This window comes from Littorina saxatilis, linkage group LG10, assembly GCF_037325665.1.
Source record: "Littorina saxatilis isolate snail1 linkage group LG10, US_GU_Lsax_2.0, whole genome shotgun sequence".
Taxonomy (NCBI): domain Eukaryota; kingdom Metazoa; phylum Mollusca; class Gastropoda; order Littorinimorpha; family Littorinidae; genus Littorina; species Littorina saxatilis.
The window spans coordinates 37,588,612-37,614,084 of NC_090254.1; the positions used below are offsets into that span (position 1 = coordinate 37,588,612).

The following is a 25,473-nucleotide window of genomic DNA, read 5'->3' on the forward strand; positions in this document are numbered from 1 at the left end:
GGGGGGGGGGGGAGGGGGGGGATGGTAAGTAAGAATGTTTGATGCTAAATAAGATAGAACAAGCGTTATTTTCATTTGACTACTGGTGCTGGCTTTTAAATCTGGCGTCAGTACAACACGTTGTGAGAATAGTTCGTTTGAGCGTTGTTGGTTTAATTTCGAGCAAACGACAACACCGTGGCAGCAAAGTCTTAGTTTTCAGTAGATACTGAACGTCTGTCGAGAAATCAAAAGAGTGTATACGCAGTTTTACTTTGAGCGTTTGCTCCCCGCAAAGTTTCAACTCAGGGTACTTTGAGGATATACTTAGAGTTTTGAACTGTCCATTTTTGAGGAGAGGAGTACATTTATTTGACTTATACTTAGTCCTACAAATAAGGGGGGGGGGATGAAGAAAAACTTAATCACCGGAAAGGGGGGGGGGGGGGGGGGTGGTTTGCCAGATGAAGAAAAACAAAATCACCATAAATTGAACCAGCTTTTGGGCTGTTAGATCAAACATATTCATTTACACATTAGGCAAAAAAAAAATAGGTCTGTTTACGGTAACCCGACCGACCCTAGTTTTTAGGCCCGACCCTAATCTTTTTTTTGGATCGTCTGAAAAAAAACCCGCATCCAAAATAGAGCTGTTTGCGCTCAAACAGCAGACGACAGAAGGGAGGTAAGCTCAAAGTACTGTTTATAGTTATGTTGGGCAAAAACAGGGATTGATGAGAAGAAATGAACTGTGAAACATCATAAGCCGACCTACCGACCCTATTTTTTCACCCTATGTTACCGTAAACAGACCTATTTTTTTTTGTTTTGCCTAAGCTATAATTTAGGCCGTCTATTATTTCTATAATTTTACTTTAACCAATAACCGTTTCGTGCGCAAGCAACTATAGACTACGGGCCGGGACGGACACGGGTCAACTTTATGTGCAGACTCAGAGACGGTATCCATGTTCCACCCCCGTGTCACCATTGTGGTACGTAAAAGAACTCGGTCATTCTGCCATAAGTGCAGGTGGCTGAATACACCTAAACACGCATACACTTGGGTAGCGCGACTCTGTTGCTGCTAGCTTACCACTGGGAGGAAGCGACCCGAATTTCCCAGCGATGGGACAATAAAGTAATGGAAAAAAAAGATGATAAACAGACTACGCGGTTTCTCTTCTCTGAAGATGTGGGTTTTTTTGTTTTTTTAATAGAAAAGCTGCACAATACCTCTCGAGCAGTTTAAACCATTGTGCTGGAAACTTGCATTCTCCCAGTAAGGTCATATATTGTACTACGTTGCAAGCCCCTGGGGCAATTTTTTGATTAGTGCTTTTGTGAACAAGAAACAATTAACAAGTGGCTCTATCCCATCCCCCCCTTTCCCCGTCGAAATATAACCTTGAACGGTTGAAAACGACGTTAAACACCAAATAAAGAAAGAAAGAAACCATTGTGTGTCGAATACTAGTGCTGTCATGATCAGCATTCTGCATACGGAATGGTTTGAGAATAATATCGATTATCAGGAAGTTCGCACTTGAAGAAACGAAATGAAACAGAAACTTCATTATAATCTGGAAATGGAAAACGCGTTACGAATATGAAACATCGCATTGCCACGAATCTGACCACATTAAAGTGGTATGAACATGTAAGCATACATTGAGTGAAGAATTTTTCCGGATTGAAGATATAGCATGGCTGGGAACGCAGAAAAAAAAGAAGACCTACATTTTTTTTATTTGAATTATTTTTAAAAATCCTATACAGTACCCGGCGAAAGAAACTAATCGTACAGCCAGTAAAATATCCTCCACGAACCTGTCTTCCGTTTTTATGTACCTTATCTGGTTAATGTTTTACGACAATTTAAAAATCAAAACTTGACTAAATATAATGACAAAAAATCACTTGCAACAGTGGGCGCGAATGAGTTACGTTTCTTTCGCCGGGTACTGTACTGAGTAGGTCTACTCACGCTCTTGCCAGAGAAGAGAGAGGTGAACTGAACATCGGGCATGAATCAACAGCTTCAAAGCATGTCTATGTGTGTGTGTGCGTGCGTGCGTGCGTGCGTGCGTGCGTGCGTGTGCGCGCGCGCGCGTGTGTGTGTGTGTGTGTGTGTGTATATATATATATATATATATATGTGTGTGTGTGTGTGTGTGTGTGTGTGTGTGTGTGTTGCAGTTTGCTATTGTACATCGCCGTGAGCTCCAGTGAGAAGGGGCGATTGATAAGTGATCATTATTATTATTATGTATTTCATGTTAGTGATCGAGCCGGTCATTTTACAAACCGGTCGCAGTTAGCAAGCACATAGCCTGGCTCCAATAGTAGCCGATCTGCCTACATTATTTCTGCCAGTCATAACCATACTTAACAACGCTTTGTTGATGTTTTATTTGAATTAAGGTTTTGGAAAAATGCGACAACTGTAGGCTCGACCGGTTACTGCTTTTGTTTCCCGGAAAATATTACAGCATAACATATGTGTGCGTGCGTGTGTGTGTGTGTGTGTGGGGGGGGGGGGGGGGTATGCGTGTTTGTGTGTGTGTGTGTGTGTGTCCAAACATCGTACTTGTCCCATTTTTGAGATATGACCATTGTTACGAAATAAATGTCACTAGTGTTAATACACCTGGTGTGTGTGTGTGTGTGTGTGTGTGTGTGTGTGTGTGTGTGTGTGTGTGTGTGCGTGCGTGCGTGCAACTGTCAGTCGGTCTGTCTGCTTGTGTATGTGCCCGGACATGCACGCTTGTTCATTTTTGTGTGGGTCACAGAGTGTGGTTATTTTTGTCCAAGTAATTGAATCGGAGTTGAACAGAAATCACGAGCTTCACTATTTAGAGAAGGAAATAAACGGTTGGCTTATGGAAAGAAATAAGTGAGGCGGAAGCAGGAAACGCAGAAAAATGATACCAGGGTGTGTGTGGGGGTGAGGGTGGGGGGGGGGTGGCAATCAAAGGCAATTTGTCGAAGTACATTTACATTGTCACTGAGAATGTATTGGATAAAATGAACCACAAATGGGCAAAATCCACGTCAGCTTCGACAAAAACACGTCAGGAACTGGGAACCATGTCAACAGTTTGGAAACATGTCACAGCTAGGAAACATGTTAGCAATTAGTAAACATGTCAGCATCCACGAAAAATATCAGCATCTACGGAACATGTCAGCCCGAAACATGTTCGGAACCATGTCATCAGCTTAGAAACTAACCGGCATCAAGAGAACTTTAACAACTAGACAACAAGTTGGTAGCGCGCTGGATTTGTATTCAGTTGGCCGCTGTCAGCGTGAGTTCGATCCCAGGTTCGGCGGAAATTTATTTCACAGAGTCAACTTTGTGTGCAGACTCTCTTCGGTGTCCGAACCTCCCCCCGTGTACACTACATTGGGTGTGCACGTTAAAGATCCCACGATTGACAAAAGGGTCTTTCCTGGCAAAATTGCTTAGGCACAGTTAATAATTGTCTACCTATACCCGTGTGACTTGGAATAATAGGCCGTGAAAGGTAAATATGCGCCGAAATGGCTGCAATCTACTGGCCGTATAAAATTTCATCTCACACGGCATCACTGCAGAGCGCCTAGAACTGTACCCACGGAATATGCGCGATATAAGACTCATTGATTGATTGATTGATTGATTGAAGTCAACACCTTGAAGCAAAGCTATGAACACTTGTCAACAGTCAGAAAGACGAGAACAAATACCGACTGGAAGAAAGGCCAGAAAAACTATGTTTCTCTCTATTTCACTTTGTCTGTCTGTGTCTCGACTGTCCCTCTGTCTCTATCTCCCTCTCTCTTCCCCTCTGTCTGTCTGTCTCACTTTCTCTCTGTGTCTCTCTCTGTGTCTCTCCCTCTATCTCCCTCCCTCGCTCTCTCTCGCTCTCTCTCCCGCTCCCTTTCTATCTTTTTGTCTCTCTCTCGCTCCCCATCTCTCTCTATCTTCCTATATTGCTATTTCATATGTTACGTGGATTTCCATTGGTCAATTGGGCAAAACTGAGCTCAGTGCAAAAGTGATATCGACGACATTTCCGTCGATATCAGTTTTGATATCGACGACCTCTTTATTGCTTCCCCATTTCAAAAACAAACACACCTAAATTTGAAAACAAAAAAATATATGTGAAAATGTAATTATCCCAGAATTTAGTTGAGCAAGTGACTAAAGACTTTTTGAAAGGAAAGACATCTTAAAATACTGAAAAGTACAAGAAAAGAGTGAACAAAAAGAAATAATAATCAGAGGGAGGGATATGGAACAGCCAAAACTGAGACAAATACTTTTGTAATTTCTTTACAGTAAATACAAAATGTCCAGAGAATTAGCAATATATCTAACATTGACTGACTGTGTGATGATATCTTCTGCTATATTGGTCTGTTTCGACAGTGATATCAAAATCTCGACCTCCGGTCTCGATTTTGATATCACTGTCTCAACAGACCATAGCAGAAGATATTATCACACAGTCCGTCAAGATTGGGTACTATCTCTCTCTCTGCCCTCTCTCTCCCTGCTCCCCCTCTTCCTCTCTCTCTCTCTCTCTGGACAAACTGAGACAAGCGGAAAGAGTAGTGCCATAAATCACCACTCCCTTTGTGAGTCGACTCTTGTAAAAAGATCTACATGTGTCCACTGCAGCGGTCTAGTCACATGTCTTTCCAATTAAAAACAAAAATAACGTTTAACTTATTTATAGACGGCTGGGAAAATCCATTTAGGTGCACTTGCGGTAGATAGCACTGTCAGTACTAAGTGACAGATTAGATATACTGTTCTAGTGTTTAACAGACAGGACCTTGGAATATATTTTTATTTTTTGAAAAATTGATTTCAAGCAATGTGTTAACTTTAGTGTCTGCTACCCGATTGACATTGACAATATCGACGTCGTATTTGAATTTTGGCGTAACTCATTTAAGACAGCTGTTCAGCAGACAGCCAAAACTAATGATTTTTTATTATGAAATAGTGTTTATATTTGTACCTTTATAGAAAGATACAAGAATGCAACATCATGATTGTATTGTCTATCGTATTTTTAGAAAATATTTCTCTTAAATAATGATTTGCTTAGTCTAAAGCACAAACAAACTCAAAATCACCAAGAGTCGAATTTCACTAAAATTCAAGAACGACGGTGACATAGAACCTTTTATTTTAATAAGGATGGCGATGAGGCTCCTCTTCCTGTAGACAGTGACAATCATACAAATTCAGTCACGACACAAATCCTACTGTCTAGAGCACTGAAACAGCCATGTGTGTGCGTGTGTTTGTGTTTGTGTGTGCGTGCGCGCGTATGTGTGTGTGTGTCCGTGCGTGTGTGTGTGTATGTGTGTGTGTGTATGTGTGTGTGTGTGTGTGTGTGTGTGTGTGAGTGTGTGTGTGTGTAGTGTGTGTGTGTAGTGTGCGCTCGTGCATGAGAGAGAGAGAGAGAGAGAGAGAGAGAGAGAGAGAGAGAGAGTTGCGCCGAATAAGCTACATTACTCAAGCTTTAGCGTACTTATTACTTGGTGTTTGTGATTTTATTCCAAGGCCCTGTACAGACGCTTCTACTGAAACCGATAACGCCGATAAATTGCGTTGTAACAAAGCATAGACCATTTATCCTGGACCGCCAACTAGCTCTCTCTCCGCTCTTTCTCTCTATTACGAGGTAGCGGCCTCTCGCATTTAGGAACCTACGCTTACATGGCCTTTCAGAAATCAGGGGGATGTCATATACGGTGTCGATTGTAAACATGGACGAAGTTGCCGAGGTAAGTTCTGAAAATGCTAAAATAAACTGACTCAGCTAAAGTGCATATGGAACATGTTTTTCGATGAGTTTTGTTAAGTTTAGTTTGGAGTTTTGGAAAATCCAGTTCATTGTCACCTCCCATTGTCACAAATAACTGGAGCGTGCTTTCTTTTCACTGTCTTCGAATCGCTGGCCTTTCAAACCGGACGCTAAGCGCCCCTGAAAGTCGAGCGTCGTAACCTCGAAGGGTCACGTGACGAGTTGGCGGTCCAGTATGACGGCTTACTAGTGCCAAAACCTCATAATTGTAATTACCATTTTCACGTGTTTATTACTAATTTTCCCGGGAAAATTACTAATTTTCCCGGAATAATTATTAACTTTTACCTGTTAATTACTAATTTTTAGTTTTGGCTCACTTCCTGACGGATTGCTAGTGCCAAAACTAAAAATTAGTAATTTTCCAGTGAAAATGAGTAACTAACAGGTGAAAACAGTAACTGACAGCGTTAATTAGTAATTATCCCGTGATAATGGGTAACCCCAGGTTTTGGCACTAGTAAGCCGTCATAGGGCTTACTAGTGCCAAAACCTCATAATTGTAATTATCAAGGGAAAATTAGTAATTTTCCCTTGGTAATTACCATTTTCACGTGTTAATTACTAATTTTCCCGGGAAAATTACTAACTTTCACCTGTTAATTACTAATTTTTAGTTTTGGCTCATTTCCTGACGGATTGCTAGTGCCAAAACTAAAAATTAGTAATTTTCCCGTGAAAATTACTAATTATCCCGTGAAAATGAGTAACTAACGAGTGAAAACAGTAACTGACAGCGTTAATTAGTAATTATCACGTGATAATGGGTAACCCCAGGTTTTGGCACTAGTAAGCCGTCATAGTCCAGGCTATTTGGTCTATGAACAAAGCCAGCTATCAAAGCAGCAACCTGGTAACAGCGAATACACTCCAGACATGTGTTCGCTTCGCTTTATAATTGATTTTTTAACTGAGTTAAGGCAAAGAGGATATGCGACTAATACAAAACAAAGCACATGATTCAAATCACATCCTAACTACAATTTTTAGTGACTCGGAAAGAAGCGCTCTTATTGTTCATAATTGGAAGGAAGTCAACAGTCGTTTCTTCTTTGAAACGAATACAATGAAGGCTTTTTGTGTACGTGTATTTTTCCGCACGAGGATTTCCAAGTGTTACTGGTTTGTCGTTGTCCTATTTGAATCGCGTATCCCCTATGCCTTACTTCGAGGGCCCTGAACAAAAATAGCCACACGTGATATGAATAGACAGAAAAAAGATAGCCCTCTGCATTCCCCATTCACTAGGAAGACACTCGACTGCGGGGAATGGTACCGTCTCTCCACTTTCTTCATGTACAGGGTGAGATTTGTTTTTCGCTTTTCCTGAAAACAGAGAAAAAAATAATCAAGTGGAATAGGTTACTATTAATTCTAACTAAATGAGCAAGGAACAGAATACAAGAATTTAGCTGACAAAATACTTTGTATGTTTAAAAAAATAATATAGATGGCTTTCTTCTTCTTCTTCTTTTTCTTCTTCTTCTTTGTTCACGGGCTGAAACTCCCACGTTCACTCTAGTGTTCGCATTAGTGGGTTTTTACGTGTACGACCGTTTTTACCCCGCCATTCAGGCAGCCATACGCCGCTTTCAGTTGATACATGGCTTTCGACTCGCACCATTTTGATGTAGTGTCGAATTCAACACCTGCTCAGCTAAGTTATTTTATTTGTGTCATAATTGTTTGAGTGTCTGTCCTCTACAAAGACACGGCGTAAGGTCGACGTACTCGTGAAAGTTTCGGTTTGTCTATGATTGAACTGTCCATAAACCGGCACAGTTGGCCTAGTGGTAAGGCGTCCGCCCCGTGATCGGGAGGTCGTGGGTTCGAACCCCGGCCGGGTCATACCTAAGACTTTAAAATTGGCAATCTAGTGGCTGCTCCGCCTAGCGTCTGGCATTATGGAGTTAGTGCTAGGACTGGTTGATCCGGTGTCAAAATAATGCGACTGGGTGAGACATGAAGCCTGTGCTGCGACTTCTGTCTTGTGTGTGGCGCACGTTATATGTCAAAGCAGCACCGCCCTGATATGGCCCTTCGTGGTCGGCTGGGCGTTAAGCAAACAAACAAACAAACTGTCCATAAAGTAACCTGTCTTGTCTTCAGACTCGTGATTTTGGAAGGTTATCAGTCTATCTGTTTTGGGTTTTTACTTACGAAACGACCTTTCTATTTGCACTATTTGATTTTTCTTCGCACAGGCTGAACAGGAAACGTAGTGCTGCCAACACACTTTTCGTGGCTGGCACGGCCTTTCCCCGGCTCCACTGATCAACGCAGACATGGACTGCACAAAAAAGGTTTGTAGACATAGGGGAAAACGATATCTTTATTTTTGTGTCCGCTCTCTTTGCATTTTTCGGCGTGAGCTGATAGTACAATAAGATAACGAAATTTAAAAAACAAAAAACTTAATGGAGTAAAGACCGACAACCGGCTGAACAAAAGTTTCTACCGACCCAACAATCTGTTTTGTGCGTGACATGTCACGGTGAACTAATCTATTTTTTTTTCTGTCGTATCTTTATTTTTTCGTGTACTGTTTTGTTGGGGTTGTGCGGCGGCGGGCTGATAACACAGAGGCTAAGGCAATGACAAAATAGTTTATCGCATTTTTACTGATCACATGACAAAAATACCTGTTGTCATTGGTCAACTAGGAACTGTATATCAATTGATATCGCAGAGGAAGTTCCTAGTGAATTTGATATTGTGCAGGAAGTAGTTTTCCAATTGTAATTTTGAAGAAACAAATCTCACTTCGGAAGGAAACACAAGTCTCCCATTATTTTGAAGCGCAAATTTATAAAAGGGAAGTAATTGCATCAGCAAATTAAGCTGTGTAATGAATAAATACACACTTTTTCCACCCACCTTTAACAGACAAGTAGTAGAATGGTATGTTTTCATCTTACCGAGGGAGGCGATTGGAACAGCCGTAAACAAACTGAACTTTGGAGCAAGAAGCGAGTTCTCTTGCAGGGTATCAGCGCTCATCACTCACGTAAAGGCTGGAAATGAGCAGCCGATGTAAACGTTTTGCTCCAGCATGAATCACTGTCCCATCCCTCTTTGTCGTAGCCATGCAAAATCCACACAAAAACCTCAACAGCTTCAAAACAGTCACGAAGGCTATCTGAAGACGCCATCTTTGAAAGTTGTCTTGGAATATTGTGTCGTCTGCAGTTGGCGATTCGACAAAATTATCAACACTGCAGTCCGTCAATAACGACTAAGAACTGGAAGCTGTCTTCTACACAGTAAATGAGCCAGAGGACTTCCCTGATACTGTCCGGGGCACTTCAGTTCCTGCCATCGTTTAGAATTGCCAAATTAAAGCCTTTGAAGTCTAAAAGACTGCAAGTAACCGCGAAGGCTGTTCCGTGTTCCTCCACTGAACCTTTTTTGTGTGATCTGTTCACACAATATTTTTCTTTTCTTTGTTGTTTTTAGATGCCTTATTTACGTCTTAGAAAACGAAAGAGTATTTGAAAAATGAAAGTTATAGCAGCAAAGTTGCGAAAGCAGGAACAGACAATCCAACACTAGCAACATGGCAGTAGCCTCCCTTGCGATTGACCGATTTCTTAGACTGGGGTTAATGGGTTCTTCTTCCGAAATGGAATGCGATAAAATCGTTATCGTTAGATTTGACTGCGATATCCAAATTTATCAGTGCCAATGTCTCGAAAGCCTGAATCATATCAGATCTCGGCTCACGCCTCGATCTGATATGATTTCAGCTTTCTCGACATTGGCACTGATAAATCTGGATATCGTAGTCAAATCTAACGATAACTAATAATATTGACACACGCCTATCAAAGTGAAAGCTTACTTTATTACCTCCTCGGTTTTAAACAAAAGCGACCCTGTAGCAGCCCTCTAACTGAATGTACTGACTACAAATAAGGCCACCATTTTGTATTGGAGTAGGCCTACTGTATACCTTTATAGCTCATACAGTTTCATTTAGTGAATAAGTGTGGTGTGTGTGTGTGTGTGTGTGTGTGTCGGTGTGTGTGTGTGTGTGTGTGTGTGTGTGTGTCGATGTGTCGGTGTGTGTGTGTGATGAGAAATTACTGCTGGATCTCGGAACAAGGTCCTCGGTAAGACAAGGTCAGAAGGAAGCGCGTGCAGTGTTAGGGAAGGAAGGGGGTGTGGAGGGGGGGGGGGGGGTGTGAAGGAAATGCGACCACAGTTCCATTGTTCTAGGGAACCTTGCTTCCCCTGTAACCACTCTGAGTTTCCTGAAAAAGTTCCTTTAATCTCTGCAATTGCAATAGAATACAATGGCATACAATTCAATACAATGCGAACACAACAATAAGTATAACATTTAATTCAATACATAGTCAATTCAGTAAATTATACATTTGCATTTGACATTTTGGTCTGTGTAGACAAAATATAAAAAATAAAAATACCACGAAACACGTAGCCACAGCACGATAACAGCAACATACATTTCTGTTTTAACGCCATACTCATGACCGGTTGTTGTTTATTATGATTACATGAGAAAACGTTAAGTTACGCTCAGTAAGAAGCTTTCAGAAACGATTTCGTGATTAATATAGGATTTGATTTAAAAAGTGAACACGACATGTGCTCCAGAAATTGGCTTGATTGTAATTTGAATTTACTGCTCTTCTTTTTTAGTCACAATCCAAATGTTTGACTTTTTATGTGGGCTTAATTTCTCATATTTAAATCCTCTAAAAAGTATTTGCATGACGTTTTCTTTAATAAAACGTTTGTCACTGGTAGGTACTGGAAGCAGAAATGCGCGAGTCAGTGCACGCACGTTACCCAGAATGCAGCACGAAGAGTTACGTCCTTCCCATCATCCCTTTCCGGAAGCCCATCTACAAACCGATACGCGGTTGGTCTTTCCCAACATCGGTTACCGACCAAAGAGTTCGAGAGCAGACCAAGACAGACGAATCTACTCTTCTCGGCTCACACACAGAGAATCTCGTTTCCAAATGTCTCGCGAGAATTTCAGAAAGCTCCGGCAACGATCCCATGTTTGTCTTGATTGGTTACAACCTCGATAATTACCTCTGTGGCCTCGAAGACAGGAGAGTCAAGGAAACGAAATCGTGTGTGCAGACAGATGGGACATGTACAGAAACAAGTTCCACTGAAATGATCAAGGGCAGAGCAGAAAGTATACCAAAAGACAAACAAGCAAAGAACGCCAGTAAAGCAGGAAAAACGAAAAATCAGACAGAAGACTCAAACCCACAAGGAGAGAATGATCCAGACAGTACAAGGACTCAGTCAGCAAAGACAAGCACTATTTCCAAAAGCCAGTCCAGAAAAAAGAAAAAGAAAATTACAGCTCCAGTTACATCAGATAACCATGCCGAAGACTGTGGAACTTCTCAAACTGTACAGAAAGAAACAGGAATGATTGGAGATTCCAAAGACACCGAACCAACCATCTATCACCCTATGGACACAGTCACAGCGAAATCAACACGACCCCAAAGTAGACACACTCTATCGCAACAGCAAACATCAAAAGATACCTCGGCCCTGGAGGATTCTACGCTCAAAGCACAAGCAAAAGAACCCACCGTGAACATCGAGAAAGAAAAGCAAGAAAAACCCAGCAAGAAAAAGCGCAAGAAATGTCCCAGAGAGGAGCAAAGCATACAAGCCTGTTTTGATGAATTAGAAGAGCGAGCTAAAGAAGTCACTCCACGAGGGTTTTTTCCTGAAGCGCAGGATTTTGACTTGCCGTCATTATGCCGCGCGGAATATGACGCCTTAATCATCAGTCGCAACTACGGACTGGTTGTCATAGAAACCAAGACCATGAGGGACAGGGAAAATTCTGTGGCAAGAGACTTGAAAACAGAATCAGAGAGAAACTCCTACGAAAGTAACTCCAAGGCGCAAGCTTCAGAAACAACCGGAAGTAATTCTGAAAACGAAACTCAACAAGATCGAGAACAACCAAATCGAAACATGTTTGATCATCATACTTCCTTTGACCAAAGTCAAACACAAGGAAGCAAGCTTGAAGTTCGCCGCGAAGGAAGCCCAAGCGGAAGTGGAGGAAACAAAATGAAAACGATGTCACTGGATGAAACAGCGAAAGAGGACAGAAATGAAACAAAGAAGACCATTCACAGCAGTTTAAAAAAGAGGTGTGAATTGGGTCAAAATCCGATCGACATCCCTTTCGGAGCAAGCTCACAGCAAACAGACGGATGTTTTGTCGACACCGCCTTCGAAACAGACTTAACTAAATCTGAAGGAAACAGCCCGAACATCGGTCAGCAAACAGATGAAAAGGAAACCGCCGAAGACCAAGCTTCACATGAAATAGACGAAAAGAAAACAAAAAGAAACGGCACGACTGAAAACACTCCAGTCCAAGGCGAAACTCTTCAAGGCTGCTTCGAAAGCGCACACCAACTCGGCCAAACAGAACCCTCAAGAGACGAAGCCAATGATACACTCCAAACAAATTTGACCCAGACAAGCCAAGACCAAAGAAAAGACACCGACTTTGAAACAGATCTGAAGAAGACTGTGACCAAAGCGCTTAAACAGCTGAAGAAAGCAGGACTGGTTTTGAAGTACCTGACTTCGGATGTTACACAGACGCCAGCCGTGACAAAGGTCCTTGCATTGCCCTACGTGTCAAGGTCACGACTCAGGACCACCTTACAAGACAACCCGCTGCTTGTACAGGTATGTGTTTTTATGCTGTAATAATCATTGTTGTTGTTGCCATTCTCATCAGCTTGTACATCGTCTTCAACTGGTGGCAGACCGGATCTGGTAGGTTTCAGTCGGTTGTTGTTGTTGTTGTTGTTGTTGTTGTTCTTCTTCTTCTTCTTCTTCTTCTTCTTCTTGTTCTTGTTGTTGTTGTTCTTCTTCTTCACCCGTAGCACACACATTTCTGCCTTCCTAAGAGGCTTTATACCGCAGCATGTCTGGCTCTTAGGAAGGGCCTATACCGCGTCATGGCGTGACATTCCGCGTGTTTTCTTCCTTCTAAGAGGACGCTACGGTTGTCTTCTTCTTCTTCTTCTTTTGCTTAGTAATATTTATTGATTGGCTAGTTATTATGACTATCGGTAAACCCGTCGCGATATAACCTTCGTGGTTGAAAACGACGTTAAACACCAAATAAAGAAAGAAAGAACTATCGGTAAAACACTATCAAAACAAGCAGCAACATCATCCGCTCGCAACATGCAACACCCTTCTTGACAAGTGCCCTATTGAATGTGATCGAAAAGAGGGTTGTAATCTAAAAAAAGGAGTCCATCAGTAAACCGGAAGGAAACACGCGGAATGTCACGCCATGACGCGGTATAGGCCCTTCCGAAGAGCCAGACATGCTGCGGTATGAAGCCTCTTAGGAAGGCAGAAATGTGTGTACTACGGTTGTCTTCTTCTTCTTCTTCTTCTTCTTCTTCTTCTTCTTCTTCTTCTTCTTCTTCTTCTTCTTCTTCTTCTTCTTCTTCTTCTTCTTCTTGCTGCTTGCTGCTTGCTGCTTGCTGCTTGCTGCTGCTGCTGCTGCTGTTGTTCTTGTTGTTCTTGTTCTTCTTGTTCTTCTTGTTGTTGTTGTTCTTCTTGTTGTTCTTCTTCTTCTTCTTCTTCGTGTTGTTGTTGTTCTTCTTCTTGTTGTTGTTGTTCTTCTTGTTCTTCTTGTTCTTCTCGTTCTTCTCGTACTTCTTGTTCTTCGTTCGTGAAATGCAACTCGTGTACTCTCTTCTTTTTGTTGTTGTTGCTGGAGTTGGCTTTTACGTGAACGACCGTTTTTCCCTCGCCATTTCGGCAGTCACACTCCGTTTTTCAGCGGGAGGAGGGGGGGGGGGGAGGGTGTGTGTTTGTCCTCTAACGCCAAGCGATCCGCTCTGGTTAGGTTAAATAAAGAATAAGCATACTATGGCAAAAGAATAAGGTTTGAGAACTCGAGGAGAGATGACACAAAACGAGAACAAGAAGAAATACAGAATCTAATTGTCGAAAAGTATAAAGTTGATAAATGTACATTGTTGCGTGTCTGCTTTTCAAAATATACAAATTCAGTGTACACGCATTATCATGGAAAGCAAAGGCAAATATGGAGAATGTTAATAAGATATCATCTCACACTGTTACTTGTCTGTTTTGAAAGTATACACGTTGAACTTTAAATCATTTGTGTAATTGATTGTTTACCGTTAGGTCAATCACTTTATCTATCATTAACCACAGACTCAGGAGCCAAGAGAGAGATTAAGTGTACAGTTCAGTAGTAGTGGTTAACTTAAGGAAAATCTATGTATCATTACGCATTCCGCTTACCATAACGAAACCGACAACGGCGTCTTGGCCCGTGCGTTTAGTTTCACTTTCGTTAACGTGATGGGAGGGAAGACAACTGTTGCAATAATTCAAAAGAGTAGCGTCCCATGTCTGGACTCTTCAGTTGGAAAAAGAAGAAAGGTCATACACGGAGCAGACGACACAGCCGCAAACACGAACAAAAGAAACGATTATTGCAATGTTGTTTGTATTGATACATGTATCTTAATGTTTCTGTGATACATTTTAACCACTCAATTGTTGAATAGGCGCACGCAGAACGTTCGACGTGTACAGAATCTTCAGAAAGTGAATTCGCTGGAAGAGAAGTGTTTGCGTGCATCTTTCTCTGTCTGCAGATTCACTCATTCCGATTCATTTCTTTGGCTGAGAATTTAGTGCATCAAACCTGGAATAAATCACACATGAAACTGACATTTGTAGCATTAAGTTGTTCAGTAACATACTGGTTATAAAGAAATGTATGATTAAACATGCGTTCACTGAGTTTTCTTCTGTCGATTTAACCACCGCTCGTTAGCAGATCAAAGGGCGTCCTGAACTCAGGTCAAAATGAGTTCGGCTCATTCTCTCCCTGACAGGATGCCTTGAGTTTCTTTGTCTGGCAAGGAAACCCTGTTTTTTTTATTTTTTTTTTATTTTTTATTTTTTTTTTACATATTTAGAGCTTTTTACATTTAGTCAAGTTATGACTAAATGTTTTAAAGGCAGAGTAAGCCTCCCGTAAACCATCACAGATACGGTCAGGCTTTTACACACAGTACAAACACCCTTTCATTTAAACACTCACCAATTGAGAACATCCTAGGTGCCCTCCGTAAACTAAAGAGCGAACAATTTTCAAAGAATTTATTTTTGCGTGGTTTATCTTACCCCTGAGCCATCGTGAACCCGTGTGATCCAGTTTTCCTTTTTCACAATGCAGTCGTCAGTTAGTCATGAATGCGACTCGATGTGAGCTTATCTACAATAGCACGTTTTTTTTATGCACGAAACAACGGCTGTGGTTCACAAGAACTCCAGCGATGGCTTTTGACTGTTGAGAGGAACGGCGATTTGCACTGATAAACCTTCGTCTGCTACGACCCTTGCGTGACCCTGCTTCCGGGGTTTTCTTTTTTTTAAACTTTCACAACTTCGAATTGTTCTGATCTTGTCTTGATGAAAAACGAATTCTTTTATGATTAAAGAATGTTTGTGTAACAAGCTGTCAATTTATTATTTAGATTTTAAAAGTTAGGTCTAGCGCAAAAACGAGGCGCCGTTGTTGTTAACGAACAAGTCTACGAAAATAAATTCTTTGAAAATGTCTCACGCTCGACAGAAAGCAGCCAGGATGTTCCCGTTCGGTGAACGTTCAAATGGAAGTATGCTTGTACTGTATTTAGACGCTCGGGGAGCTCTGTGATGGTTTACGGGAGGCTTACTGTGCCTTTAACATCGAGGGGGGAATCGAGACAAGGGTCGTGGTGTATGTGCGTGTGTGTCTGTCTGTGTGTGTGTGTAGAGCGATTCAGACTAAACTACTGGACCGATCTTTATGAAATTTGACATGAGAGTTCCTGGATATGAAATCCCCAGACGTTTTTTTCATTTTTTTGATAAATGTCTTTGATGACGTCATATCCGGCTTTTCGCGAAAGTTGAGGCGGCACTGTCACGCCCTCATTTTTCAACCAAATTGGTTGAAATTTTGGTCAAGTAATCTTCGACGAAGCCCGGACTTCGGTATTGCATTTCAGCTTGGTGGCTTAAAAATTAATTAATGACTTTGGTCATTAAAAATCTGAAAATTGTAAAAAAAAATAAAAATTTATAAAACGATCCAAATTTACGTTTATCTTATTTTCCATCATTTGCTGATTCCAAAAACATATAAATATGTTATATTCGGATTAAAAACAAGCTCTGAAAATTAAATATATAAAAATTATTATCAAATTGTTTTTTCGAAATCAATTTAAAAACACTTTCATCTTATTCCTTGTCGGTTCCTGATTCCAAAAACATATAGATATGATATGTTTGGATTAAAAACACGCTCAGAAAGTTAAAACGAAGAGAGTTACAGAAAAGCGTGCTATCCTTCTCAGCGCAACGAATACCCCGCCCTTCTTGTCAATTCCAAGGGCACTGCCTTTGCCACGGGCGGTGGAGTGACGATGCTACGAGTATACGGTCTTGCTGCGTTGCGTTGCGTTCAGTTTCATTCTGTGAGTTCGACAGCTACTTGACTAAATGTTATATTTTCGCCTTACGCGACTTGTTGTAATGTGTTATTGATATAAGCAGATTCGCGATCGTCGACAATGATTTTTCATGGTGTTTTGTAATTTTTGAATTACAGAGGAATGTTTATTTTAGACAGTTTCAAGCGAGCTATTTTTCGCGGATGTATTTACTGTGCAAACAACTCTAAATATGGCAACAGTGTCACGTGATAATCCACCGTTTGGTTTCGGCGGTCGCTGGAGCAGACGATGTTTTGACAGTGATGCAACCATACATTACGGTCTCCTTCCGGCAGCAGTCCCAAAATTTCGACTTGTTTTGACCTTAGAACGATGTATTTATCATAACTGTGATAAAACGGAGACAACTGTCGAAGTCGGCCAATCTGCAATCATTTTCGTCTCGCAAACACTGCTAGCGAACAACATATGGGAGATAACTCTGTATTCTTCTTTTGATAGATTCGCGTAGGACTGTAGCGTCCGGTCAGAGGGACTTAAAAAGCGATAGCGTGGAGCGATGATGAATCAGAATGATCAAAGGGAGCAAACGTAAACTTTGACCCGTAACCTTTGAACTGCGCACAAAACGCTGACGTCACCACATAAAAAAGTACCGATAACCACTAACACTTACACTTAACCAGTCTAATATCTACAAAGATTACTATTGTTTTGACCTTTCAGGCCATGTGTGAGTGTCTGGAGACTGACACTTTTGAAGAAGCCTTGACCAGATGCCTGTGTGCTGACGAAACGAAACGTTCCCTGGAACAGGACAAGGATTGTGTTTCATCGACGCAAGATAAACAACCGGAAGCTCTGCAAAAATGGTGGACGGAAATGACGTCAGGAATACGCGCGGATACAGACAAAACAAGCACTGAGATTTCAATGGACTCTTACGAAGAGATTCTTTCGAGGTAAACAAATCTTACCTAGCGGTACATTGACCATTTTCTTGTCTTTTTTGTGGGTAGAAGATTAGTCTTTTCGTTTTTGAAAACTACCTGTCTTTACCCAGGGGTTTTTCTGTCACAAAAAAAGCCATATTAGCTTGATGAAACACTAGTCATTTGGCCTTAAACAACATTTTATGACGCATACGGATCGTTTGAGTGGCCATTTACTTAGCACACGTAAACCACACTACCACTTCAATGGTTGTTTCACCAATTTCGTTCACTTTCAAAGAAATAATACGTAAGTGTTGGCACGAAACGATGTAATGTATGTAAACACCTGGGGGTATCTGTGATCATCAACAGATACAATCATATTTTATTGTCTCAAAAGAGAAATTACATTGTAGCTGAAAACATAATAATAGCATTAAAACCCATCCATATAAACAACAATGACACACACAGATAAACACACAGACACATACACACACACACACGCACACACACACACACACACACACACACACACACACACACACACACACACACACACATACACACACACACGCATATAAAGTGTCATTTGAAGTTAAAACATGAAAAGTGCCACTTAAATTAGATGGCTTACCGTGGAAGAATGGCGAAGCTGCAGGCATGAGCAAGATCGGTCGCCCACTCGCCACAGGCGACCAGAAATGAGTGTGAGCGAGTAGAAAGTCTAATAATGATCGCCCACTTGGCGAGTGTAAATTTTGGGTCTGTGGTATTATTGGGCGGGGATATAGCTCAGTTGGTAGCGCGCTGGATTTGTATTCAGTTGGCCGCTGTCAGCGTGAGTTCGATCCCAGGTTCGGCGGAAATTTATTTCACAGAGTCAACTTTGTGTGCAGACTCTCTTCGGTGTCCGAACCTCCCCCCGTGTACACTACATTGGGTGTGCACGTTAAAGATCCCACGATTGACAAAAGGGTCTTTCCTGGCAAAATTGCCTAGGCACAGTTAATAATTGTCTACCTATACCCGTGTGACTTGGAATAATAAGCCGTGAAAGGTAAATATGCGCCGAAATGGCTGCAATCTACTGGCCGTATAAAATTTCATCTCACACGGCATCACTGCAGAGCGCCTAGAACTGTACCCACGGAATATGCGCGATATAAGACTCATTGATTGATTGATTGATTATCATTTTCCGAGCGACGGTTGTCTGTTGTGAAGCACGTTGTCGTCTACGATTGCTAAAATTAGATGTGATCGGAGCTCCAGTTCCAGCTGATCGGGAAATTCTCTTTAGTGAACATGAACCAATCAGAATGACCGTATGATTTCAGGGTTATTAGGACTTTTCGTTGACGCGATTTTAACCAATCAGAATTGTTGACGCAGCACGTGTGTCTCAAAAGCCTAGGCAGATCTGAAGCTGTAAACATTTAGAAATACTTGGACAACTGCAAGCCTCCCCCCCCCCCCAAAAAAAAAGCCAAACCAGAGGGAACGGAGTCCTAGAGATTGAAAAAAGTATGACTCCGGACAGAGGAAGCGTTCCTTCCAGGCAGACTATACAAAATCTGACTGGTGAGCAGAGAGACTGGCTAAACTATGATCGGGAAAACAACGTCAAATTTAAAGGCATATGTACGCGCTCCCGTGTTTTCAAAGTGTAGTTTGCCCATAATCGATGTCAAACGCACCATAAGACCATGTAATGACGATATGTCGCCATGCGCGGACCATATACATGCATTACAGCTTGTTTTAGAGTCTCAAAAACTTTGGATGTAAACAAAGACGCGGAGTTATTTCCCTTGCGTCAACGCTACCTCTGTTGGCAAATCTATAAATAGGACGATCCAGATCAAAATGAAAATTAACATATCTCAACATTGAAGGGGTCCTAGACCACAATATTTTGCAGGGAACTTAATTTAGCATGTCTCCAGCTGTTGGTAAAGCAATTAGCGTGTATAGTCATCGAGTACATATGGCTTTAAGCTAGAAAACATACGTGCACACGAAACATCAAAGTCTCACCAACAAAACACCCAAAAATGGGTAAACTCAAACAAAAAGGTCGAGGACACCGAGGGGGGACACGCTATGCACCAGCTAACGCAAGACCAGCGTGCTCGTGTCGCCCAACTGATGCGATCTGTACAGGCGCTTGCAAAGACGTGCTCGCCTTTCACCACGTTTGAATGGATGGAATCGTTTTGTTTTTTGGAAACTCATTTTTGTGGGCGAGTGAATTTGTTTGTGGGCTAGTCAATTTTGAATTTCACTAGCCCGCAAGGCGAGTGAAAATTCTGGAACTTGCTCATGCCTGGAAGTTTATATACTCCTGTCTATGTGCAGATTCTGTGGCAAGTATTCCAAGGTGGAAGGACACTCGGTGGCAGACTGTATCCATCTGACAGGAGTTCACTTCGGAAGAAGCATCCTGCGTCAAGAACAGCTGGACATCCTGCAAAGCAAAGATAACCGCTTTGTCTTTTTGTCAGGTATGTACACAGTTATGATTGGTTACACCCATTGCCGGTTGCGTTATGTCTTCGGGGGTTGAATTCAACGATCGTTATGATACCTAGCAACAAGTAGCACAGTCTAGTAAATTTATTAGTCAAACTTTTTACGGCTTTTTACATTTAGTCAAGTTTTGACTAAAAGTTTTAACATAGAGGGGGAATCGAGACGAGGGTCGTGGTGTATGTGTGTGTGTGTGTGTGTGTGTGTGTGTGTGTGTGTGTGTGTGTGTGTGTGTGTGTGTGTGCGTGTAGAGCGATTCAGAGTAAACTACTGGACCGATCTTTATGAAATTTGACATGAGAGTTCCTGGGTATGATATCCCCGGAGTTTTTTTTTATTTTTTTCGATAAATGTCTTTGATGACGTCATATCCGGCTTTTTGTAAACGTTGAGGCGGCACTGTCACACCCTCATTTTTCAATCAAATTGATTGAAATTTTGGCAAAGCAATCTTCGATGAAGGCCGGACCTCGGTATTGCATTTCAGCGTGGTAGCTTAAAAATTAATTAATGACTTTGGTCATTAAAACTCTGAAAATTGTAATTAAAATTATGTTTTTTATAAAACGATCCACATTTACGTTCATCTTATTCTTCATCATTTTCTGATTCCAAAAACATATAAATATGTTATATTCGGATTAAAAACAAGCTCTGAAAATTAAAAATATAAAAAATATTATCAAAATCAAATTTCCGAAATCGATTTAAAAAGAATTTTCATCTTATTCCTTGTCGGTTCCTGATTCCAAAAACATATAGATATGATATGTTTGGATTAAAAACACGCTCAGAAAGTTAAAACGAAGAGAGGTACAGAAAAGCGTGCTATGCAGCACAGCGAAACCACTACCGCGCTGAACAGGCTCGTCAGTTTCACTCCGTTTTGCACAAGCGGCGGACTACGGTCATTGTGAAAAAATGCAGTGCGTTCAGTTTCATTCTGTGAGTTCCACAGCTTGACTAAATGTAGTAATTTCGCCTTACGCGACTTGTTTGTATTCTGGTGAAATATGTACATGTAATCCCTCCCCCCTCCCACCAACTTTGCTTACATTCACTGATAAATGTAGACTAAGCGTATTTCATCTTCTTATTTGTCTGCTTCACATTGCTTTAATAAATGTTTTAGTTTTTCCAGATCATGCTGGAGCTCAATAATTTCGATTTCTGAAATTCTGTGATTTAATTTGTACCCAGTGAAAAGTTTTATCACAGTATGCATCATGACTTAGTCAAACGTAGTTTGGTCTGATTGTTATTTGTGTTTCACGTCGAAAAACTAAATTATTCCAACCATGCACTTGTTCATTTTGTCTGCGCATACAGGGCCGCCAGGATCGGGCAAGACTTTGTTGCTAGGATTGAAAGCCGTTGAATGGGCAAAAGCGGGAGATGTCGTCATCATCGTCTGCTCAAAGGGTGTTAATATGGGCAGTCTCGTCTCTTGGCAGTTGTATCGAAGAGTCAAGGAAGCTCTGGGATGGAAGAAATCAGAAGAAGAACCCGCAAACACGGCTGAAAACGGAGGCCTCCGTGTGAAGAAATTGGAACAAGAAGCTAAATCCCGAAAGACGGCTGAAAACGAAGTTCTTCTTTGTAACGGCTCTAAAGTTGAACATGAGCAAACACAAGGGATTTCGCAGGAATCAGAAAACAGCTGTCTACCAAAAGCGAAAAAGAAGAAAGGGAAAAAGAAAACGAGCCCGAAGACAGCACCAAGCCTAGCTGATAACGTTAATCTCGAATTCATCTCCAGCGAAACGAACATTCATGACTTTCTGGAGAACGTCCTTCAGAACTACGGAGCTTCTGGTCAGAACCTTCGTTTCATCGTGGACGAAGTGCAGAAGGAGGTCACCCAGGAATCCCAGATCCAGCGACTCAGAGACGGTCTTCTTCGGCTGGAGAAGATCCAGGAAATATACCTTGAGATCGCTGATCAGCTGGAAGCGAAGAGTGAAAGGCATGCGAATGCTAAAGCGCAGCACTGTCCCCAGGACCAAAAAACAGTCAGTGATCAGCAACACCTACAACCAGAAGCCAAACATATCACGGAACTGTTCCACACCATGAAGAAACGACAAGGCTACATGTTCCACAGGCTGGCGAAGCTAGAACCAAAAGCTGGGGGATTGCCTCTCATGGATTGTGCAGAGTGGAAAGATCTGATGCGCTCAATCAACATTGTGTACAACGAGACGGTGAAACTCCGCGACGAGCTCCACGAGACGGTTGTCGATGGGGTTCAACAAGGAACGCTGGACAAAGCTTGGGTTAAAGGTAACGATAATCATTAGAGGATGGGACGGGCCCAGTGGCGTGGTGGTAAGACGCCGGCCTCCTAACCGGGAGGTCATGAGTTCGAATCCCGGTCGCTGCCGCCTGGTGGGTTAAGAGTGGAGATTTATCCGATCACCCAGGTCAACTTATGTGCAGACCTGCTAGTGGCTTATCCCCCTTCATGTGTACACGCAAGCACAAGACCAAGTGCGCACGGAAAAGATCCTGTAATCCATGTCAGAGTTCGGTGGGTTATAGAAACACGAAAATACCCAGCATGCCTCCCCCGAAATCGGCGTATGCTGCCTGAATGGCGGGGTAAAAAACTGTCATACACGTAAAAATCCACTCGTGCTAAAAACATGTGTGAACGTGGGAGTCTAAGCCCATGAACGAAGAAGAAGAAGAATAAGAGGATGGAATAAAGATAAGAGAATGTAATAATGATAAGAGGCTGGAATAACGATAAGCGAATAAAATAATTGTAGAGGATATAGATGAAATTGATTAGAGGATAAAAGTAATTCGTCATAATTATAAGAGGATGTAATACTGGTAAAAAGGTGGAGTAATGACAAAAGGGGATGTAATAATGGTAAAAAGGTGGAGTAATGACAAAAGGATGAAATAATGATAACATTATGATAAAAGTAATTTGTCATAATTGTAAGAGGATGGTAGAATGATAACATTATGATAGGGGGTGGAGGATGGGGCGGGAATAAGAATAAGTTTTTAATTTTCCTTTGAATTAAACACAGTCATTGTTCTTCTTCTGCAGCAATTTTGAAGTGACTGCAATTTTACAGAAAATGGGAGGGCGGGGATGTAGATCAGTCGGTAGCGCGCTGGATTTGTATCCAGTTGGCCGCTGTCAGCGTGAGTTTGTCCCCACGTTCGGCAAGAGATGTATTTCTCAGAGTCAACTTTGTGTGCAGACTCTCCTCGGTGTCCGAACACCCCCGTGTGTACACGCAAGCACAAGACCAAGTGCGCACGAAAAAGATCCTGTAATCCATGTCAGAGTTCGGTGGGTTATAGAAACACGAAAACACGCAGCATGCTTCCTCCGAAAGCGGCGTATGGCTGCCTAAATGGCGGGGTAAAAACGGTCATACACGTAAAAGCCGTGGGAGTTTCAGCCCATGAACGAACAAACAAACAAACAGAAAATGGGAGAAATAACAGCGATATTTTTGTCTTCTGCAAAATAAGTCGCTTGTTCATTCCAATGCGTGTTATTTTCTCAGGTAGATTGGTTCGGCATAACTCTCACTGACTCTATTGCACATGTCGTATGCATTTTGGGCGCTGACTTCCCTTTGTTTCTGAGATCTTCTGCAACAGTTTTTCTATTGTGATTTTTCAGAGAATTTAGAGAAAGCCGATGTGTACATGGTATCTGCAATGGGATTTCTTTACCACGCTTTCAACTTTCTACTTTTCTTCCTCACGGACCAGTTGTTCAGCACATTGAAAAACATGCAGTCCACCAGTCAGCAACGCCAAGTTTCGGTATGTCACAGAGAGAGAGAGAGAGAGAGAGAGAGAGAGAGAGAGAGAGAGAGAGAGAGAGAGAGAGGGAGAGGGAGAGAGAGGGAGAGAGGAGGGGGGGAGGGGGAGGGAGGGAGGGAGGGAGGGAGGGAGGAGAGAGAGAGAGAGAGAGAGAGGGAGTGAGAGAGAGAGGGAGTGGGAGTGGGAGAGGGAGAGAGAGAAACACTGATTTTTGGTATTGATTTTACATCTCGTGTAAAACACAAGTATTCCACTTTTAAACTAATTTCTGTACCAAGTTTTGAACACTTCGTGACACAGTACATAGTTCTACTAGCATACCAGTCACACGTAATGGACAAATTTGAACACCAGTACACATTATTTGTGCTACTTTTGCCTAAAGCGTAACGTTTTTTTTGGTCAAATAATTCAACGTTCCAATAGCCTATACAATTCTTGTATTTTAATTTTACCAAAAGCACTATGTACAATGTCACAACGTGTTCACAACTTGACACAGAAATGTGTTCAAAAGAGGAACACTTGTGTTTAGAGTGTAAATTAACACTTATGCACAGTGGTGACAGGTATGGATAAGTACCATCCACCCCTACCAGTCCCCCCTCTCCCCCCCCATGGCTTTGTGGTCACACACACACACACACACACACACACACACACACACACACACACACACACACACACACACACACACACACACACACACACACACACACACACACACTCTCACAGAGTGTAAACGCTTGTGCACTGTGGTGACAGGTATGGATAAGTACAATCTACCCCTACTACCCCCCCCCCCCACGGCTTTGTGGTCAAGACAAACACACAGAGACACACAGAGACACACACAGACACACCCACACACACACACGCATACGCACACACATACACAGACACACACACACACACACACACACACACACACACACACACACACACACGCACAGTTTAAACTTTCTTTCTTTCTTTATTTGGTGTTTAACGTAGTTTTCAACCACGAAGGTTATATCGCGACGAGGGAAAGGGGGATAGGGGAAAGGGGGGAGATGGGATAGAGCCACTTGTTAAGTGTTTCTTGTTCACAAAAGCACTAATCAAAAAATTGCTCCAGGGGCTTGCAACGTAGTACAATATATGACCTTACTGGGAGAATGCAAGATTCCAGTACAAAGGACTAAACATTTCTTACATACTGCTTGACTAAAATCTTTACAAACATTGACTTTATTCTATACAAGAACCACTTAACAAGGGTTAAAGGAGAAACAGAATCCGTTAGTCGCCTCATACGACATGCGGGGTGCAGAGAAATAAGGATGTGGAAAAGAAGACTTTTGGTAAATAAATAAATGTGATGGATCCAGTCAGGTAGAAATAAGACAACAAGAAAAGAATTGGAAAACTGCAGGGAATAGTAGGGAGAGTTTTCTTGGAAGGAAATGTAGGTGAAAGGACTGGTAAGGCAGAAATAAGACAAAAGAAGAGAAGAAACAGAACCGTTAGTCGCCTCTTACGACATGCTGGGTAGCATCGGGTAAATTCTTTCTAGTCCCAACCAATATGGGACTCCCCCTAACCCGCGGGGGGTAGTGTAAACTTGTTCACTGTGGTGACAGGTATGGATTAGTACCATCTACCCCTACTATCCCCCCGGCTTTGAGGTCAAGCGTCTCACCTGCTGCCTGAGATGTCCACCAGCCGTGCAAGAGATCATGAGTTTAACACAGAACTCGGTGAAGGTAAGTTGTCCTTTTACTGTCTTTTCCCGAGACATCTCCCGAGGTTATTACTTACTTTTCTTTGTTGCTTTCTTTG

The 25,473-nt window shown here is 42.0% G+C and overlaps 1 protein-coding gene and 1 long non-coding RNA gene across 3 annotated transcripts in view; both read left to right on the forward strand.

Moving 5' to 3' along the window:
* The first annotated feature begins 12 nt into the window (after window positions 1-12).
* On the forward strand, window positions 13-2,626 carry LOC138978745 (uncharacterized). Its single transcript, XR_011459789.1, has 2 exons — window positions 13-519; window positions 817-2,626. It is a non-coding gene; the product is annotated as an uncharacterized lncRNA (long non-coding RNA).
* Window positions 2,627-5,600: 2,974 nt separating this feature from the next.
* The window catches only part of LOC138978746 (uncharacterized), a 26,753-nt gene continuing 6,880 nt past the window's right edge, over window positions 5,601-25,473 (forward strand). The window contains exons 1-8 of one of the 2 annotated variants that reach the window (XM_070351535.1): window positions 5,601-5,772; window positions 8,057-8,155; window positions 10,626-12,566; window positions 17,114-17,349; window positions 19,684-19,829; window positions 21,184-22,137; window positions 23,507-23,652; window positions 25,275-25,397. In XM_070351535.1, coding sequence (XP_070207636.1) covers window positions 8,138-8,155; window positions 10,626-12,566; window positions 17,114-17,349; window positions 19,684-19,829; window positions 21,184-22,137; window positions 23,507-23,652; window positions 25,275-25,397 — 3,564 coding nt within the window. In that variant the 5' untranslated portion in view covers window positions 5,601-5,772; window positions 8,057-8,137. Of the gene's footprint in view, window positions 5,773-6,052; window positions 7,156-8,056; window positions 8,156-10,625; window positions 12,567-17,113; window positions 17,350-19,683; window positions 19,830-21,183; window positions 22,138-23,506; window positions 23,653-25,274; window positions 25,398-25,473 lie in introns of those variants that run through there. The other variant, XM_070351534.1, reaches the window with a different exon arrangement.